At 34.9% G+C, this 22,705-nt stretch overlaps 1 protein-coding gene across 1 annotated transcript in view; it reads left to right on the top strand.

Moving 5' to 3' along the window:
* Positions 1-22,705, top strand: part of LOC117317403 (titin-like) — a 197,260-nt gene that overhangs the window by 133,839 nt on the left and 40,716 nt on the right. The window contains 6 exon segments of the mRNA XM_033872214.1: positions 348-4,737; positions 4,740-6,931; positions 7,856-7,960; positions 8,423-8,604; positions 8,965-9,130; positions 19,093-19,857. Coding sequence (XP_033728105.1) covers positions 348-4,737; positions 4,740-6,931; positions 7,856-7,960; positions 8,423-8,604; positions 8,965-9,130; positions 19,093-19,857 — 7,800 coding nt within the window.

The following is a 22,705-nucleotide window of genomic DNA, read 5'->3' on the forward strand; positions in this document are numbered from 1 at the left end:
ATTTGCTACTTGTTTGAGCACAGTGAAATTTTCCCCCATTAAAAAATGAATGAAGTTTTTGAGTTTGTTACCCATGATTCATTGTGATATCATCCCTTGGATGGTTTTTGACTTTTGAATGTGTGATCCTAGAATTTCAAATTTGAATACCTTTGTGGTTTCTTTGCTATCAAACTGTTTTGTCTTGTTTTTGGACATTTCAGTGCCTCCCTTTTTTCAGACAGGTGAAGATCAAATTTGATTGAAGTTAAGGTAACATGTAGTCAGAAGGTAATAGGTCAAGGTTAATCAGAGATAGAATTACTAATATGTCATTTTGACAATTTGTTTATTAAAACCATTTTCAGCTCGTAGTGCTCCTTCCTCTGAAGCACAAGAAACAGATGAGGAATCTTTCTTCAAGGAAACTTTAGAAGTTGTTCCAAAATCTCCAATCACTATTCAGGAACTAGAAGAGGAAGAGTCTGTACCAGAAGAACCAGTAACAGAAGTTACAGAGATGACGGTTCCTGTTGAAGATGAACTTCCTCAAATTGTGGAAGAAAAAATCGTAACAACAGAAAAAGAGGTCGCTCCAAAGCCTAAAACATCAGAACTGGAAATTGAGTTTACGCCTGTAGAAACTCCGGTTCAACAGGAAGAAATCGAGGAAGTGAAAACTGTTATCATTAAAAAGAAGACAGAAACAACTGAAATCTCGGTTCCTGTTGATGTTGAGGAAATCAGCGAGGAGACCATCGTCCGAACTGAAAAAGTCATTGACAGCAAACCTCAGGTGACAGAAGTTGAAATTGACATCGCACCAGAGGAGACCGTAACAACAACTGAGGTGACAGAAATCACCAAAGTTACAGAGGAAACATTCACCGAAACGATTTCTGTTATTTCGGAGGAAAAACCAGAAACAGAATTATCTGAAGTAACTTTGGAATTGACTGATGAGCAACCAGATGTTGAAGAATCTGAAACCACAGCTCCTGAATCGGTCACTGAAACAACCTTCAGAGACACCATTGAAGTTACCCCAACAGCCAAAGAGGTGACTGAAATCAAAACCGAACCAATTATAGAATTTCCAGAGGAGGAAATAATCGTTAAGTCCGAAAAAGAGGTCGCTCCTACACCTGAAACGTCAGAAGTGGAAATCGAGTTTACGCCTGTAGAAACTCTGGTTCAACAAGAAGAAATCGAGGAAGTGAAAACTGTTATCATTAAAAAGAAGACAGAAACAACTGAAATCTCGGTTCCTGTTGATGTTGAGGAAATCAGCGAGGAGACCATCGTCCGAACTGAAAAAGTCATTGACAGCAAACCTCAGGTGACAGAAGTTGAAATTGACATCGCACCAGAGGAGACCGTAACAACAACTGAGGTGACAGAAATCACCAAAGTTACAGAGGAAACATTCACCGAAACGATTTCTGTTATTTCGGAGGAAAAACCAGAAACAGAATTATCTGAAGTAACTTTGGAATTGACTGATGAGCAACCAGATGTTGAAGAATCTGAAACCACAGCTCCTGAATCGGTCACTGAAACAACCTTCAGAGACACCATTGAAGTTACCCCAACAGCCAAAGAGGTGACTGAAATCAAAACCGAACCAATTATAGAATTTCCAGAGGAGGAAATAATCGTTAAGTCCGAAAAAGAGGTCGCTCCTACACCTGAAACGTCAGAAGTGGAAATCGAGTTTACGCCTGTAGAAACTCCGGTTCAACAAGAAGAAATCGAGGAAGTGAAAACTGTTATCATTAAAAAGAAGACAGAAACAACTGAAATCTCGGTTCCTGTTGATGTTGAGGAAATCAGCGAGGAGACCATCGTCCGAACTGAAAAAGTCATTGACAGCAAACCTCAGGTGACAGAAGTTGAAATTGACATCGCACCAGAGGAGACCGTAACAACTACTGAGGTGACAGAAATCACCAAAGTTACAGAGGAAACATTCACCGAAACGATTTCTGTTATTTCGGAGGAAAAACCAGAAACAGAATTATCTGAAGTAACTTTGGAATTGACTGATGAGCAACCAGATGTTGAAGAATCTGAAACCACAGCTCCTGAATCGGTCACTGAAACAACCTTCAGAGACACCATTGAAGTTACCCCAACAGCCAAAGAGGTGACTGAAATCAAAACCGAACCAATTATAGAATTTCCAGAGGAGGAAATAATCGTTAAGTCCGAAAAAGAGGTCGCTCCTACACCTGAAACGTCAGAAGTGGAAATCGAGTTTACGCCTGTAGAAACTCCTGTTCAACAAGAAGAAATCGAGGAAGTGAAAACTGTTATCATTAAAAAGAAGACAGAAACAACTGAAATCTCGTTTCCTGTTGATGTTGAGGAAATCAGCGAGGAGACCATCGTCCGAACTGATAAAGTCATTGACAGCAAACCTCAGATGACAGAAGTTGAAATTGACATCGCACCAGAAGAGACAACTACTGAGATCACAAAAACTACTACTGAAGCAACAGTGGAATCTTTCACAGAAACTGTTTCTATCATTCCGGAGGAGAAACCTGACATTCCTTCAGAAGTAGCAGAAATTACTTTGGATGTTGAGAAGCAACCAGCTATTGTTGAGGTTGAGATCGCTGCACCTGAATCAATTACAGAAACTACATTCAGAGAAACACTCCAAATTGTTCAGCAAGGGGAGGATACTCCCATTGAAATATCCCCTGAGGAAAAGTTTAAGGAATCGCTGGAACTGGCTTCTAAACCTCAGACCACAGAGGCCGAAGTGGAAATTACACCAGTACTAAAGGGAGAAACACAAGTGACAGATATCTCGGTAGAAACTGTTACAGACACAAAGCAGTTCACTGAAACTGTAGATATTGTTCCAACAACACAACATCAGGAGGTACAGATTGAAATTAAGCCACAACAACCAGAAACCATGGTAACCTTCAAAGAAACTACAGAAGTATCTGAGGTTACTGAAGACACTGAAGTTGAGGCTCCAGCAGAAGACGTGATCATGACTGAAAGAGAAGTCATTGTTGTCACTGAACTTCCTGTTGAATCTGAAGAAATAACTGAGTCATCCCCTCCTGAGATTGAGACTATTGAGACAGAAAGAGAGGTTATAGAAGCCAAACCAGAAGTCAAAACTACCCAGGTTGAAACAGAGGTCAAAGAGGTCGCTGATGAGCCTATAACTGAAGAGGTAACTGATGTGAAAACAGACACTAAAGAATTAGTGTTGGATATCACCGAATCTCCTCTAGAATCTGTTGACGTAGAAGGGGAGAAACCGACCAAGGTTTCTGAAGAAACTGAAGAAACTCTCACTGTGGAAATCACAGAATCTGAGGAAGTTGAAGTCACTCAGGTGGTGTCCGAAATAATTATTGAGACAGACGAAATTGCTGATGTTGGGGAAGAGAAAATAACAGATGTTACGGAAATGTTCGAAGAAACCCTATCTACTGAAGTATCCGATGTTGTTCCTATCGAAACGGAACAACCAAAGATAGAGCTGTTAGAGGAAACACGCGAGACGATCAAGCTTGATGACACCAAGGCCACAGACGTAGATGAACAAGTTGAAGATAAAATATTAGAACAACCTGAAGAAATTCCCGAGGACGAAGCTGATATTTCTACTGAAGAAAAGACAGAAACAACGACCGAATCTGTCACAATCATGGTGGGCAAACCTACAGAGGTGACTGAGGTTAACCTTCATGTACAGGAATTGCAAACAGAAGCGATTCAACCAGAAACGGAGGCTAAGAAACCATCTGAGGAAACAGTAGAGGAAACCAGAGAAACCCTTGTCCTTGATGATAAGGTACCTACAGCGGTTATTGAAACTCAGGCTGTGGTTTCTGAGGAAATACCCTCTGAGATTAACATAGAAATGCAAGTCCAGAAACCAGTAGAGGAAGTGACAGAGGTCTCGAGAGAAACCATTGAAATTCTGGAGGAAAAACCATCAGAAGTTGATCAACTTCAACAAGATCAAGAAATACCAACTGTTCAGGAAATATCTGAATTTCAATTTGACACAACTGATTCAAAATCTACCGAAGCTACCGAGGAAACTATTGTTATTGATATCAAAACACCCAGCAGAGCTGTTGTTACGGAAGTTTCCTTCCAGCCAGAGGAGCCACTGGATGAAACTCCAGAGGTCGAAGCAGAGAGACCTGAGGAGGTATCGACAACAGAGGAAAGACAAATCATCACTGTCGAGGAAAGTCGGGAATCTGAGGTATCAAAACTGGACATTGATGTGGACAAATCACCAACTGAAGATATTAACGAAATTGAGGCTGTTAAGCCTGTTATAGATACATTGGAGGAAATAGCTGAAACAATAAATGTCCAAGAATCTAAACCTGCAGAAACTCCAGTTGTTACATCAGAAGAACAGACTGATGAAGTTGAAGAAGTTCTTGAAGAAATGACAGAGAAACCAAAGGAAGAAACCATTGAGGAAATCAAAGAGACTTTGGTTATACAAGAGGCACCAGAGACTAAAACTGTTGAGGAAGTGAACGTTGTAGAACAAGAGAAAGTACAAAAACAGGTCAGCTTCGATCTGGAAAAATCTGAAGAGTATATAACAGAAACCTATGAGGAACTAGTTATCAGAGAGGATGAGGATGTCTCGATGGTTGAGGAAGGTGAAGAAAAGAAAGATGTGGAATCCTCAGAGACTATTGTCGAAACCATTGAAAATATGCCAGCGAATTTACCAAAGAACTTCTCGAAACAGTTTTAGTAGATGAAGCTGTTTCAACTCAAATCAGTGATGTGGACATCCCAGAAACAACTGAGGATAAGACAATAGAAACTGTAGACTTATCTGAAGTTACCGAGGAGGAACTACAACAGCCAGAGAAAGAGGTAGCTCAGATATCCATGGATATCGATGTAACTCAACCTTCTGAAGATGTTGTCGCACAGGTAACACATACTTTAGTAATTGAGGACACCAAAGCATCAGAAACGAAAACTGAAACAGATGTTACTGTCCCAGAGGAAATTTCTGAACTTGATGTCGAAATGACTGAAGAAATTCTAGAAATGGTAGAGGAGGATGTTTCTGAAACTGTTAAAGTTGATGTTACCTCAACTACAGACACTGATATTTCAGAAGAGTATACACCCGAGGAGGAAGTTCCTGAAATGAAACCCTCACCAAAGGTGGAAAAAACTACAGAATCTGATGTTCCATTGGAAGTGACTGAAGTCACTGTGGATGAAACAATACCATCAGAAGCCAAGCCAGAAACAGATGAAATTACACAGGAAACTATCACAGAACTTAATGTCGAAATGAAGACAGAAAAACCTAGCGAGGAAACTGTCACTGAGGTGGTAGAATCTTTTACAATGCAAGACAAAATACCAGCTGATGTCACTGCTCAGGAAACTGTTGTTCCAGCTGAAGAGGCTATGGAAACAACGCATGACGTCGAGGAGGAGAAACCCTCTGAAAGTGTCACACCAGCTGCATCTGAGGTTTCTACTGTCACAGATGAACTGATTTCTGAAACTGTAGTTGCTAAATCTGACATTCAAGAGGAAGAACTCACAGAAACAAAACCAGAATTTGAGAGGGAGGAAACATCAGGACAAGAGGTTCCTGACATGACTGAGGTTGTTGTCGAAATGGAATCTAAGCCATCTGAGATAGCTCCGAAGGAGGAAGTTGTACTTGCAGAGGAGGCTCCTGAATCAACCACTGACATTGTCACAGACAGTTCTACTGAGGAGACGGTAACGTTGGTTACGGAACAGGTCTCTGTGGAAGACACTACTGTATCAAAGGTAGAGACAGCAGATGATCTTCTTGTCGATGAGCAGGTTAAAGAATTAATTGAGGAAAAAGAGATCGAAAAACCAAAAGAGGATATTGTTACAGAAGTAAAAGAATCTGTAACAGTTGACGAAGAGAAAACATCTGTTGTGAAAACTGAGATAGACTTAGTTACAGAAGAACAAACCGAGCAACAACCGGTATTGGTTACTGAAGTGTCACCTGAGGAAATCATAAGGGATGTTACTGTTATCCCAGCTGTCAAAGAAACGAAACCTTCTGAGATCAGTGAGGAAAATGCTGTTGTCGCTCAGGAATCTGTTGAGGACCAACCAGATGTCACAGAAGAGACCACTGTAGAAGTAGCAGTTTCCAAGGTTACCAAAGTTGCATTTGCAGAGGAAACTATCCCAACGGAAGTTTCTGAAACTGAGGCCATACTTGATGAGGATATCGCTGAAGAACAACCGGAAACTAAGACAGAGCAACCAACAGAGATAGAAGAAACTGAAGTATCTTTGGTTACCTCTGCTGCAGACGTTATTCCAACAGAGGTTTCTGAAATTGAACATATCATTACTGAAGAAATTTCTGAAGACAAACCGGAAGTTGAGACTGAAAAACCAACCGAGGAAACAGTATCAGAGGTCACTGAACAAATTGTTGTTGAGGACACAGAGGTGACTTCAACAAAAGAACTGGAGGAAATCTCTCTTGAAACTGAGACCCAACTGGAAGATGTTGCGCAGAAATTCGCTAATGAAATTATCACAGAGGCATCTAAGGTGGTTGCCACTCAGGAGGCTAAGCTGACTGAAGTTGAGGTCACTGAAGATCTGCAGCCAGAAGAAGTTACTGAGGGCGACATTATAACAGAACTAGAAAAACCTATTGAGGTGGAAGAGAGTGATGTGACAGTTGATGTCAATGTTGAGGACCAAATACCCACTGAAGTAACAATGGATCTTGCAATTACTGAGGATATACCTTTAGAAGATGTAATTGCTGATGTCCCAATCTCGGCCACAGAGAAACCCACAGAGGAAATCACACAAACAGTCACCATGGAGATAGTCTCATCCAAGGAAACTCCAGAGGAAGTTCCATCCATGGAAACTCTTGAGGAAATTCCAGAGGATATCCAGGAATGTAAGTCTTATAGGTGTAAGTAGTGAAAGTAGTTCATGTTGTAGTAGTTTATGTAGTTAGTGTGTAGAATGTTGTATTGTTTTGTTGTAGAGTCTAAATGAATTTCATTTCGTTTTAAAAAGTAGACTAAATCATAGTTTCATAACCTTGTTGTTAGTTTTTCTTGTATTAGAGATTTCGTTCTCGTAACATAAAATTCAATGTCTTGTTATTGGTTCTGAGTCCTGTGTGTTGCCAACCTAGATCCACATTTTGTTGCCATGGTTTTTCATTAGTTTTGAGACACTTTAAATTCCTCTCCTGTTTGTGGTGCATCCTACGAAACCTATGCAGTGAAGAACTCCCAATGTTTCCATTTTACATGTGCACGTGACTAGGTGATGTTGCTTAAATGTCAGTTCATTTCAGATAAAAAACAATATTTAAATTGGAAGTGTAATTTGGTTTATATACACAGAGATATACAAATGCGCTTGGTGAAAATATCTGATCTCATTATAATTCTATCTTGATATCTTTATAATAAATTGCAATGAATTATGATTAAATAAGTTTTGAAAATATCAGTAAGTTCACACATGATAGGAACACTGTATAGTTGTTCAATTTCATTGGGGCTAATATTTCTGTCCCCGTTGGACATTGTTCATGGGTAGAAGTTTTAGTATAATTACGCTTTGTAAACGTTATGCAATATATATTCGCTGTATATCTATTATCCTGCTGTATATATAATGACTCTGAATAAAGCGGAATTAAATACCCCGCTTGTATCAACAACTATACAGTTTATGCATGTACATATCCAGAACATTGAGATTCAAGTACTGTATACAATACATTATCTAAATATTTTAGCTTTATCGTAATTGCTAGACTATCTGCTCTAATACAAACTTATTTGAGATATGTATATGTCTCCAGCTTTGAAAGAACCAGCAAAACCTGAGGTCAGCGAAAAGGTCATTGAAACCCAAACTGTAGAAGAGGTATCTACTGTTGAAATTGAGGTCAAGTCTGAAACACAAGGTAAGTCAAGAGATATTACTGATGTTTAAGTTTTAGTAAAATTGTAAACATTTTTTGAAGATGCTGACATAGACATTTCCCCAACTGATAAAAACCTCATAATATTTTGCATTGCATTTACATTAAGTTCCTAAAAAGCAAACGTTCATACCTTTCTAAATGTACATTTAAGTGCGATATGCCTTGACTCGAATTTACACTCAGTTTTCACATGAAAGGTGAAAAAAAAAGAGAAATGAAATGTTTTTTTTTTCTTTATATACGAATTCCTGGCAAAGCTTTAAAAAAAGAAAGAGAAGTTCTTAAACTGTGATTCTGCCACTTATACTGAATAATGCTTTCCTGTGGAACATTTTAAGTCAAAGAATGTTGATGCAAACAGGGCCAAGACTGCCTTGACAATGTTTATTTTTACACATGTCTATAATGTATTAACATAAATATGTCTCGTCACACCTACAGAAACTGTTGCACAAGCTGTGATTACAGAGGAAAGCAAGGCCCCTAAAGTTGAAGAGGGGGTTACGGAAGCTCCCCGTTTCATACAGACCCTCCAACGACAAGTCAATGTTCTCGAAGGCTCCACGGTTACGGTTGAGTGCATAGTGACTGGCACGCCCACTCCTGAGGTCAAATGGTTCCAGGTAAATCTGCAGCTCAGAAGACTGCTTCAGTATCAGCTACTCGATATACTATAGATAAAACTTTGAAGATAATTTCCTAAACAAATTTTCAGAATAAGTCAAATTGCTATCACCAACTTTTTGTACTGTAGATATATTTCATAACTGAAATCTGTTATGTAATATTATAAATATATCATTTTTATTGTTAATATAAATACATGTATCTTTGTTCTGTTTTGATATGTAAAACTATTTTCAAAAGGTCGAATATAGACTTTCTCGTAGAAGTTCTAATAAAAGTAGGATCAAATATGATATTTGAACTATCCATTCTGCTGTTACGGATATTAACATTGGTTTTGTACCATGTGACTTCAGGATGATGAAGAGCTGCGTCCTGATGCCCACTATAAGACAGAGTACCACACAGGAGTGTGTCGTCTTACCATACTAGACATTTACCTGGACGACCAAGCCATATACAAGTGTGAGGCGACCAATCAGCACGGCGTTGCCACCACAACTATTGAGATTTTCGTGGAAAGTAAGAATCACCTCATAGACGCATGGCAATCTGTTACCATGAACATTACCTCTCTAGTTGCCATGGGAACTCTCTTAACCTCTCTTGTTGCCATGGAAGCCTCTCTAGTCTTGTATCTTTCCTCTCTTCTCAGTCTTGGCCACTGTGAGAATCCACCAGTTGGGAGAGAAATTTGCAGTTGCAATTTTCAGGATCAGTCCATTTACGGCTAAACAAATTATACGAAACATAATAACTTTTCTCATTAAAAACAGTATCGGAGCCGAAGAGATGTCCAAAGAATTTGAACTTATTAGAATTCATTGGATGTTGAAGTTAAATATTTTCTTTGTACGTTTCGGAATGTCTGTATTTCTCTCCCAACTGAGCTGTAGAATACTAGTTTGTTTGACTATGAAACTTGTGGAGTATGTATAATTTGATGAAAATGATGGTGGAAGGTGTTTTTTTTTATCCATTTAGTCAAGAGTTGTCTGCCCTGCTTAATTATTGATTGTTATAATTTCTGTTTTATTTTTCAAATCAATAAATTCTCAAAAAGGACTTTGCATGCAAAAACATTACGAAAAATCTCCTGGTAGGATTGTTGTGGTTTTAATTAATCAGGAGCAGAGAACTCTGAAGTCATTGATTATAATGCTTGTTGCTCTATATTTAACGGTATGGATACTTAGTGTGCTTCTAATTCCATCCCTTGACTGACTTCTCATAATCCCGGGATAGCAAGTATGAGGGAATTATTTGAGGATCTAGGAAAGGGATTTGTATGTTGGATGATCAGATTGTTTTACTTCATTATGAAGAAAAGTCTTCTAAAGATATTAAAAGAAATCTAAGAAATAGAAAAATCCATTATTTATAGTGCAAAAAAAAAAGAAACAACCCGAAAATAGTGACGCGACGTGACCAGATAGAAGAGAGAAGGATATATTTCTTTTGAAGAAATGTTATAGGACAATTCTTTTCCTTTCCGAAATGTCTGAAGCCCTTTTCTTGCCCTTCTTTTCCTACCCACTATGAGTGAGATTTTAAAACATAACCAAGACTCTGATTTTCATATTGATGTTGGTCAGTGGGATGCTTGAATTTGCAGTGCAGTGCTTTTGATATTTATTGTTTTGCTAATTAGTTGCTATAGTAACTATTGTACAGTATGAGTAGCTGTAGATTGCATCGTTAGCTGGTCATTGTAACGTCCTTTTTCCATTGACCATTAATTTTATCTGCTAACTGGTACTTTTTTTTCCTAAAAACGTAGAATTATTGCAAAAACAGATTATTTTGGGATAAACGGAAAATGATAATCTTATTTATATATTGTTTATATAGCATAAATGGCAGCTTATATTTTTGTGAGTTTTGTTAGGATAAAAATATTTTGATTGATATATATTCAAAGACGGTGACACGTACATTATTATTGTCTTTTTCAACAAACTGATTTTTAAATGAAATTGTCAAAGCAATACTGTGTTAGTATGTACATATTTAATAAATATTTTTTTTTGTAATACACTGATTATTTATATTTAATTATCGCATTAGATCTGTAATATATATATGTTTGTAGATAGAGAACTTACCAACTAATTCTTTTGTTGAGAAACAAACATGCTTTCGAAAATGTACCATTTTTCACTAAACTATGGACCTGCAGTTGTAAAATGGAAAAGGGTTTTGTACATTTTAGAAAGCATATTTGTAAAACTTTTTTAATATTCCCTTTTTACAAGAACCACATTGTCATGTAATATAAAGGTATCCATCATGCTTTTGCCTTCAATGTCTGCTGTGGGCTTCTCCTTGGACAAGTTCACTGTGGTTATCGAGTGGCGTAGCTGTCAATTCTGTGTTTTTACATGTAGCTGAGCCATTTTCCTGTAAACTCTTAGCTGTTGTAAAACAATAAAATTGTTTCACTGCAAAAAACTCGAAGTTGTTTTCTCTTCAGTTATGCATGGCATGGATGTTGACACGGCATGAGTTTCAGCGTTAACATACACGACCAATTATGACAAGATGTCGTGATTGTGTCATGTTTCATGGCTCAATAGTTTTAATAACTACCTGTATATATTGTTGACAATGTGGTTTTGTTCTACCTGGACATGTCTGTAACACATTTAGTGCTATTTTCTACTTGTAAAGTTGTGGTTTCGCTGTATTATTGCTTTGTGTTGTAACACTTTTAGCTTTTATATATCTGCTATCTATACAATGCTGTACATTTTCTTTAGCATTTTTTAAACATTATTTCATTTTGAATATGTTTTTTATTTTTTGTTTGAACCTCAGTTTTAGACTAATTTAAAATATCATTTTACTCACACTTCATTTTTCAAATCAAACATGTTTCCATTTTCCATTTTTTATTTTTCACAATAGCTAACTGATTTTTATTAATTAACATTTCTTTTTAATTTCCCACCCCACCCTAATAATTACTTCTAATACATCATTAACTGACCTTATTTGATTTAAAACTTTTCTTTCTTTTAAATTTTGACTGATCAAATCATTCATTACATTATTGTTGACCAATAAAATCATGCTTGTTTGTTGGTGGCCAAGTCTGAAACATAAAATGTCTGCACCTTTTCACTTGTATGTGACAATATTTCTCTGTGATATTGGAGTCATTTTGAAACTTTATAGATTGATAGTATAATTTAGCTTCAAAGATATAAATTTTAATTTTGCATAAAATATATTTATCCTCATATATACATATTAAATAGATACTAATGAAAATTAAAATACATATCCATACACACTAATCACAATGAGGTGTACATGTATTTTCATAAAATGTCTTCAAATATATTGAGATTAATACATTATAGAAGTTATATATATATTTGTATATAAGCATATATTTTTTCAAACTTTTACCATTTATTATATATTTCTATAGATTACTTCTAATATATCAGGTTTTTATGATTTCATCATAGATTTAGATTCAGGAGGTAATCAAGTAGTAGAAGATAGCAGATATTTAGTACAAGTACAGTATGCAGATAGTAGATTGCATGACTAGCGATATTGAGATTTATAATATAAGTACCTGCACTAGTGTATACATCTGTATGTATATATCCATATTAGAACCTAGATAATCATTATCGCAATGTCATGGCAGAATAAAAATGTTTCATCCACAAAAAATAGTGATTTTAAAAATTCTTATAAAAATATTCATTTGTAGATTTAGGATAGGATATTAAGGTATATTTAGATGAACCTTATTTAGGTGTAGGTAGGTTTTGGTAGGTGTACATAAGCATAGGTAAGTGTAGGTAAGTTTGTCCTATACGAGGGATTAGTACACGGTCTGTATGTCGGTTATTTCACATTTGTTGTGACGTTCATCACTCACATCCTATATCTTATGTTCAGACTATGTGAATGCTGCTGAGTGTGTCACTTTGCATGAGGAAAACTACGAAATCGAAATCGAAATGGAGATTCACTGGAAAAAGTGCACCGGCCAAAACCAAATCACCGCACCTATATCCGAAAAAACTACGGAACCTCTGACTGATCATATGACTGATCACATGGTCATCACACGACCTGATGAACCCTGGGATATCACAGTTCGACAGGCGCATCGAACTCATTCAGTCTGACTAGACTCAAAACTTTGTTTACAAATTCATTCCGTGGCGCCTCCTGGAGGTGTTGTTATATTTTAGCTGACTGTTGACCTGTTATTTTGATGAAATGATTTATTAAACCTTGTCCAAAGCTAACCACTCTACATTGCTTACGCCATAAAATCAGACACATTTGTCACTACAAAATTCATGTAGCTGAGATTTAACGCCCTTTTTGCTTTGAAGAGGAAAGTTATATAAATAAGCATATAATGAAAATTCTAACACATGACATTCTAAAAACTATTGAATTTCTTAAATGTTCCCTAATGCATTAAGCGATTAATCATATTTATTGGTTTACCTGGGTAATGAAAGATTGAGGTTGTGACTTTCGACCTTCTGTAGGAAATTATTTTACACAACCTGTGACGGTAAGCCATGCGATATGAATCCATCGCTTTATTGGAAGGTCGACATCTTTTCAAAAAAAATTGCAAAACAAAAGGAAAAAAAAGAAAAAAAAAACCCCAGAAAACAACCAAGAAATCTATTAGAGAAATGTTATTTGAAATGCTTAATAGAGAAATACAGGCAAGACTGTTACAGATCGAAGGAAATGTGCAATATGAAATTTAAGATATATTTATTTATGTTTAATGAAATGGCAGAATTCTATATTACAATGTTATAGTTGTTGATTTGCTTTGATAAAAATGTTATTTAAAGTTTTAATTACACAGCATGAAATGAAGTGAAACTACCGCCATCTAGTGTCATTAATAACAAAGGGAGATAACTGGGTTTAAATTGGCAGCTGTGTTTTTAATTCAACAAAGACAAATGGGCAAAATTATTTAAGAAAATAAATTAACTTTTATTCTCCTCTATTTTTTGCTCTGCACATGACATTGTTTTTATGATGTGTGTTGTTTTGTTATTTGTCGGTAATTGAACTTGCTATTTTTTTCTTTGATATTGCAAAAGAAAACGTTACAGATGATTAATGATTTATTTATTAACTTGTTTAAAAGAAGATAATTTATTGAAGTTTGATTATTACTAGATTGTTTGTTTTTGTAACCTTCAAAGGAAAATGTCAACAATTTAATTGAAATTTTATTTTGTTTTAATTTTCATAAAATGTGTTTTATTTTTTTTTTAAATTTTATTTCTTACCCAACGTTTTTGGCCATATCTCTCTAGAACCATTGCTAGCTGCCAGTTGTGAACCTGGATCTTCCGCAACAGAAGTCGTGGGAGAATTTGAACTTAGGCTGTCAAAGCAGCGGGAATCTGAGACAGTGTCTTCACTAGGTCGGGAATCATTGAGTTTGGATGATGATAGCATGCAGAATTTCGTAATAGCAGCATTCCTATTAACTTTGGCACTCAAACTGCTTTCATGGGTATTTCAATTCAGCCAGTGTTTTTGGTCTTGTCTCATATTTTGCCTCTGGCAGTAAAACAATTTGCATTGGTGTACTTTTATTGTAAATCTGGTTTAAATTATCCAGAAACTGGTTTCGTTTGGTCAGTTTTAACTGTAGAACTGAATTTTGTTTGTCAGATTTTACACCAAAATGTAAAACTGACTTCCATTTGTCAGATTTTAAATTGAAATATAAAACTGATTTTAAATGGTTACAGTTAATAACACCATCTACTTAATAATTTGATTTAAGATGACCTAGTGCTTTTCCTCTGCTTCATATCATTGCTCTGATGTTAACAGCGCGACGCTAGATTTACAGTGGTACATGTAGATTCACTTTATTTCGCTTCACTGAACATTTACGGCCATTTGCATGGTCACATGATACATGTTTAGTTTTAAAATCTTTATTTCACCTGTTGGTTTTATTATTTTATTTACTTTTAGTTTCTTTGAACATGAAAGCTTTGGTTTGATTTTATTTTCAGTTTCACGTTTTGTTTCGTTACTTGTAATGTAAGCAGTCACTATTTAAAATATGCAGTATTCAAAACTTCATTTTGAGAATATTTATTGATTTTTGTGATATTTTTTAACTTTAATCAATATTTTCTGTCAATAATTCATTATTTTTCGGGTTTACAATAAGATATTTCTATATTTTGGGGAAAAGAAATACTAGTATTTTTTATATTTATATTCTAAAACATAAAATATTGAGAAAAAAAGTTCTGAATTTAATTTGAATTTCTTTCTCCAGTTTTCTTGTAGGATATTATTCTGTATTTATTTCTCAGGGAACACATTCACTGTGACCTCTATTTAGCTTTCTACGCACAATGTATCAGTTTTTTTCAAGGTTGATTTTTACAAGTTTGAATAATATTTTAAGTAGTGACTGTTAAAGATTGCCTTTGTATCGCAGCAGGTGGGCGGAGCTATATTACATATGAATGTGATAATTTGGCGGGATTCGCTCCCACGGTAACCAGAAATTAGATTATATATCTACCTGACTTAGATGTATGTCTGTTTCTGTATGAGAACGTTACATGTATTTAAACACTATAGATATATACTGAAAAGATCTTGATTTTTTTTATGAAGGACCAAATAAAATATGAATATTCATATTATGGTGTCCATTGTATTCATTTCTGCATGTTGCTATGGAAACATGCTTAATATTGAAATCATTTGCATGGCTATTTATAGTAAGATTGTAGTAACAATTTTTTTCACATCACCAAATGAGTATTTGACCAGCACTTCCTCCCCAATAAATTATTTTGTAATTTAGTTTTATATTAAGTGTTGTACAATTTTCTAATTTCTCTGTTCAATTTTCTAAATTATTCTTTTGATAAATAGTTGAAAAAAATAGTTTGTTGTTGTGCTTGGTGTTTTATATATACAGTATATATATTGTTTTTTCTTTCAAAAAGAAAATTCATCCTTTTTAACTGCTAGTGATAGATTAAGGAAACATTTTGATGATGTAGAATACGCTCACCTGCTTGATGCTATGGCAACATAATATTTCTAGATGATTTAGCAAATGTATTGTTGTGATGTTAATGTTGTGTCAGATGTTTGTAAACATTCATTGTCTTGTAACTGTATTAACTATTGTTGTAAAAATGTTCTTTCTTATGGATATTAATTATGGTTTTGTCATACCCCTTACCTGTATGTTATTTGATTTTTTTTTCTGATTTGATATCCAGGCTACAAATTAACAAAAACAGTTTCTTTGAAATTTCAGATTCCTGATATTTTCTCGTTTGCCATGTATTTCAACTTGTTTAACTAATGATAAAATTGTTTGTTTTTTAATAGGAAATTTGTTTATGTAATACTTAAAATGATACTGAAAATTTAATTGAGCCATGTCCTGAAATAAAAGTTTTAGGAAACCATAATTCAATTTTTTTTCCCCAAAATTTTATAATCCAACCTTTCTGTTAAAAATTGTAATTCAATACCTTTTAAAAGAAAGGGTAAACCACAATCACACAATCCAGCCTTAAATATCTGTCATCCATAACTTAAATTTGTTTAACGAGATCTTTCAATTTTATGAAAATTTGCTGTGAAAAAATTTAAGTCAATACAAATACAATCAAATTGTGAATTTGTAAAACAAATAAAAGTCATGGATGCCGGGTATAACATATAAAGATAAACCCAAACTGACTGAAAATTTGTTATATGATTTTGATTTTTAGATATGAGATTAAATTAAATTAAATTACTTTATGTAAACAAAAAGGAAAAAAATCCTAATTATTTGAAGTAACCGAGAAATATCTTATCGTGTTCTTATGTAAATACAACACAGTTGATACAATATTTGCTACTTTGGGTTTACCTGTTGATCTACAACATTAACTACAGCCATGTAATTTTCTGTATATGTCTCACGAATGATTTGTTGTTTTTTGCGCATGTAAATGTAGTTTATTTCTAGCATGGATTGCCTCCCCTTCCAAAAATGCTGCCGCCATTTTCTGCATGCCTCCGAGTATTCGTCATCCAATCACAAGAGGGTGAACATTTGACACTTACTTTGAGACCTGCTGCACAAGGTAGGAGATATCCATATCAGTCAAGTTGGAGTTATTGTAATGCAAATATATTTCAAAGGAACAAAAAAAAAACAAAAACAAAATAAAATAAAAAATAGATAAATAGATAAAGGGAATAAGAAGATGTATATTCAAAAGGAACTTTCGTTAAATCTACAATATAAGGTAAAATGATGATATTTAGATTTGATTACTTATGAATGAGGTTTGTGTATACAGTGGAAACATACAATTATAACATGACCTCTGACGACCATTCAAACAAGACACATTAGGTTGTTTTATCCCTAGATGGCCAAAATCTGCTATTAGTTGTGGAAAAGTATGAATATAAAACCACCATATCAATATAACTCAAATCCATTTTCAAAATAGCATATGGTTGTCGCACAGATTCACATGATTGTTTAATGATGTAACCTAAGAAAAACTATAATTAAAATCTTTTCTGTTTTGTGTTCATTGAAAATTGAGACAACTCAAGAAAAAATGGTATTCCTGAATGATCAAATTTTTTTATGCTAAGTGGTCTGACTAGAGTTCTAATGGTAGACTTTTCTCATCTATGGATAAACCAAAGTATATTGACTGACTAAGTTGGAGAAAGACATTTCCGCCAATTCAAGAAGGTTGTATGGATTTTGAAGAAAAGAAGAAACAGAAGAAGGGAAACAACTTTTCACCTTCCCATGAATTTGAAAATATGCAGTCTTTCAATTAAATTCATGCAGAAATTATGTGCATGGCACACCTCAAGTTTTATTTGGGGCAAAAAGAAATCGCATATCTAAAATATCATATAATTATTGTGAGAGTTTTCGAAAAAATAAGATTAAAATGTTATGATCGTAACATAATAGCTGAGTCGTGTGTTTTTAAATGTATGTATATCATTATCCTAAAATAACTGCTAAAAAACCCCCAAAAAACAACATTAAGACTAGCATTGGTTTCAAATTGATCGGTTTGTGTTGAGCTGTCGAAGGGAATGAAGAAAGAAGATTGTCATTCACAGTACATCAATACCAGTACATCTTGCATTTCCATTTCGTTACATCATTGTTACCATAACTACCATAAATATGAATAGGGTTATATAATAATGGGCAGGGTGTCCCAAGACAAAGAGATGAAGTTAGATTAATCTGTAATTGATCTGGTTAGGAGAAGGAAAGCAGAAACCAATTACCAAGATCGGTCATTTGAATAAAATTAAAAAAATAATTTCTTAAAGATAAGCACCATTTCACCATTTAGAATTCACATCGGAAACATTCAAAGAATAAGACTCATTTATAGTTATTTAAAAGTGTATCGGCTGCATAGAAATAAAGACATATATTTGAAGGAAAAAATTAACAATACATATGTATTCAGCCGTATGATAATAATAATTGAAGCCAAAAATGTTGATGAAAATTTTCAAAAATGATCTGTATATTTTGATCATGAATGGATCTATAAGATGCTTGTTAAGTTAAAACAAAACAATAGGATATTCTCCTATAACAAACCGTAAAATATTTTACAACTTGGATATAAATAAATGGATGGTTGTTAAATTGAAGAAAAAAAAACAAAGAAAAAGAAAAAGATATTATCCTTAATATACGCATTCCAAAAACACAGACATTGCAGATAAGTTAATCATGTAATGGATGAATGTGTACATACCAAATAAACGATCAGATGGACCGGAAGTGACGCTTTTAAAGGAGTTTAGAGAATTAACACACAGAACAGAAAAACAACGTACATTTCCCAGGATTCAATGGCAGAGAAATGATACAATGCTACAGATGAGATGATGGACTCAAAGAAAAAACTGGAGGAGATGGACAGATCTATTCAACTGATGCCTTCCTAATGCGGAATCTCCATTTCATTTCATTGATTGCAGAACAAACATTCACATTTTCTTGGAAATATGATTTATTTTACCACATTCATTATCGATCCATTTATTTTCATAAACAGTTTTGTAAACAGGATTGCAGTGCAATATCATTTTCAGTGCCGTCTGGATTGCTTCGAGTTGTTTACAAAATCTTACTTGGAATACCAGTAGATCTTGGCTGGTCTATGGCTATTATATAGCTCCCTTCATTACTTTTGTTAAAATGGTGATCCTTCCTTACTTTAATTTCAATATGATATATCTGATAATACAAATTATTCAGATAGTTTGATTTATTCAATACAGTACTGCAACAGATATAAAGAATCATCACCATAGAACATTTTGGTTTAATTTTTATATATAATTCACCCAAGCTGCTTAAGAGACAAAAATTTGGTTTCACACTTTCTGTTCATGTATTTGTATATTTTGTTTCTCAGAAATGACCCCTCATGTTGACGAGGAAGAGAAGGTCATTCCCGTTACCGAGGAGACCACTGAGACAGTGGAGGGTCTACTTACTGTCCAGGAGAAAATGGCTCCGGAAACCACGGAGACCACCTCGCTGGAAATTGCCGTGGGTAGCACAAGTCCCACGGAGACGGAGGAAGTTTCTTTCGAGTTTGTGACACGGGAGAAGGCAGAGACCACTCCCGAGGAGGTCACAACAGAGTCTTTAGTAGCCCTTCCTGAACAGCAGGAAGTTCCTCCGACGGCGGCAGTTCAGGAAGTCTCTGAGGTTGTCGCCACAGAGGCAAAGATAGAGATCGGAGTGGAGACACAGCCGGAAGAGGCCACGCCTGAGGAGGTTACCGTCAAGGAACTGCCACTGCCCAAGGAGGAAGTTCCTGTCATGGAGACAGCACCAGATGTGGTGGAGGAAGTTACCGAGGAAGAGGCTGCACCTACGAAACCCACAGGGGAAGCACCGCGATTCACGACCGAGTTGAGTAACATAACCGTTACAGAGAGTACCCCGGTCAAATTTATCTGCGTCGTTATCGGCATTCCAAGGCCTAAGGTCACATGGCTTTTGGATGGTGAGGTAATTGAGGATTCTGACACCTATGTTACTGATTACCAAGAGGATGGTACTTGTACACTCACAATTGAGGAATCATTCAAAGAGGATGAGGGTGAATACAGTTGCAAGGCAGTGAATGATTTTGGCACTGCATTGACTACCGCAGAACTGAAGCTTACAGGTAAGGCATCTTGGCATGTTTACTATCACTCTCTTCTGAATTTGAATTTGTGACCTTTGAACTTTGTTTGATATGAAGTTTACCTGTCCTGCACTGATTCATGTTGAGAGAAATGAGAGAATTGACAGAGTTAGGTTTAGGATAAATTTTATTGATAATTGGTAGGGAGAATTTTTAATTTGATATTATATTGCTTATATTTTGCTATTTAATGCATTTGATAAATATTGCTAAAGAAATTTGAAGAATTGTTGGATATTTATATGTTTGTTACTGTAGTTGGTAGTATTGAAGATGTTTTGTGTGTGTTGATATTGTGTGCGAGGTTACAGAAGTGGGACTATTTGGTGTGGGAGCATGGAGAAAGGAGTGGAGTGGCTTTCCCACACGAATACCTTCACTAGCCAGATCTAACTGGGTGTCGTTTGTTGTGGACCAGACTAGTTGCCTTCTGTATTGTCTGTAGTAGTTTTACCACATTTTGTGTGAAGTGGATAGTTTGCTAGCGTAGTAATGCATTACTATCTCCGACTAGATACGCGATAGCTCGGTTCAAATGAGATCACTTCTTTCTGACTTTTCCGTTCATATGATAACTGCCTTAACGGCGCTAAATGAACTTCTGTATCATTTCTTTGAGCGTGTTTTTGAATAAACTTCAGAAACAAATTTACTGTGGAATATCTTCTGTAAGAGTGTGTGTCTTGTAAAGTATGTGTGTTTCCACTTCCCTGCGTGAAACACAAGTTCTCAACGTTTGTGTTAAAACTTTCCTCAATATCACTCCATTTTCCTGTAGTATTAGTTCCTTTTCCTGTGTGAAGTCCAATCTGTGCAGACATGTGTGCAGTACAATTCAATTGTATTATATGTAGTGTTAGTTCCTTTTCCTGTGTGAAGTCCAATCTGTGCAGACTTGTGTGCAGTACAATTCAATTGTATTGTATGTAGTATTAGTTCCTTTTCCTGTGTGAAGTCCAATCTGTGCAGACTTGTGTGCAGTACAATTCAATTGTAGTATATGTAGTATTAGTTCCTTTTCCTGTGTGATGTCCAATCTGTGCAGACTTGTGCCCAGTACAACTTCTGAAGGTGTGTGTTTACAGATTCCACATCTATCGCACCACACATCCATTGGCAGCATGATACACCTCTAACCCAGCATGTTGCACTTGTGTGCTCGTTAGCCTGTGTTGTCATCGTAAACAACCACATACATGTATGGCTCTTTATGATGCCATGTCAAGTATTATTCATTTGGAATTTCGCCATAAACAGTTCAAAACTATACTTTTTGGTGATTCTACATAACTTGGTTTAGAATTTATTTGCGATGAATTGGATTTGTGTAGAAATTATTTTTGATGAGTAGGATATTATTTTGATAAAACCTTAGAGAACCAGTGTTTTCTTCCTATCTACTGATACTTACATTTTTATGGGTATATATGACATGTTTTATATTATTCTAGTTTATTTATTTTCCTCAGTATTTGTATCATATTGTCTTGAGCGTATACTTTTGTGTGAAAATATCATTTATGAGTTTTTCGCAGATATGTTAGCAATTGATTTGTGTAGAATTTGTAAATAATCAAGTAATTTTTTACGTTGGAGAAGGAAACGCGTCAGATTCCTCTTTTTTGGCTGAATTTGAGACCACGAAAGTTGTAAAAACCAGCACAACTGTAACTCAAACTCGAAATATGTAAATATTCGTTACAGGAGGAATTGCTCTGGTGATTCATGACTTCATTTGACAAAAAACCTTCCTTTTTGAAATACTTTGAGATTTATCTCAAATTGCCACACACAAGTGTAATTCTGACACGTTTTAGCTTCAGATTGTATGTAAGCGGCATGTTCTACATTGCTATGACATTTTATTGTTATAGTTAATGAACGCTTTCAGTATTGTCTTATTAAGCGTTTTGGCTTATAATTATTTTTAACAAAATATCTTGAATATCTCTGTCCTTTTTATGAAATGTTATACTGAGAGAAAAACAGTTCTGTAGAAGTAGTTTTCATTTTTTGTCAAACTAATTAAGTTAAAAGTTGTATGCTACCTTATTTATTATACTTGTAAATTCCATTAGAGTTATCTCCCATAGATGAATTACCATTATATGATCCTTCGTAATTACTACATCGTAAGTATTGTATATATCCTTTGTTGAACCCTTTTGAACAAAAAATAACAAAATTGTCAACCTAAGGTAGCATAAACTCTGAAGTTAAGTTTTTTTTAGTAATGTACAGAAAATCCATAAAGCTCATTAGAGTAGAATAAGTTTGATAAAATGGATTATGGTTCTATACATATTTATAAAAGTATTCAAAGGAACTGTTGATAAAAAGAAAAAGAAAATATGTTATTGCTGAGCAATGTGTTAAATGAAACAATACATTATGCCAAGGTCTTTTCTGTGCATTGTGGGGGTCAATATTTTTGGGTAATAAGATTTAATTTCCATGGAATGACAAGTCAGATATGTATTGTTTATTTTGCAAATGATTCTACTGTAAATATACCTATCATAAATGCAGTAATCATCATTTTGGTAACATGCCGTTTGTCTTGAAAGAAAATATTTCTTTTGCTCATATTAGGCACAACATATTGCCAATCTATTTGATATTTGTGATAAATGCTCTATCTTGAGGTAAACTTACTGCAAGAACATATATATATATTTACAGCGAATCGCTTAGGCTTTCTCACTAGATGTTTATTTAAATATGTGTGTAATTATGATGCTTGGCATCGACAGGTTTCATGTTATGTTGTATTTGAAATTATTTTCTTAGTTCTTGGGTATAGAAAAGTTGTTTAAATGTATAAGGT

This window comes from Pecten maximus, chromosome 19, assembly GCF_902652985.1.
Source record: "Pecten maximus chromosome 19, xPecMax1.1, whole genome shotgun sequence".
In the NCBI taxonomy this organism is placed as follows: domain Eukaryota; kingdom Metazoa; phylum Mollusca; class Bivalvia; order Pectinida; family Pectinidae; genus Pecten; species Pecten maximus.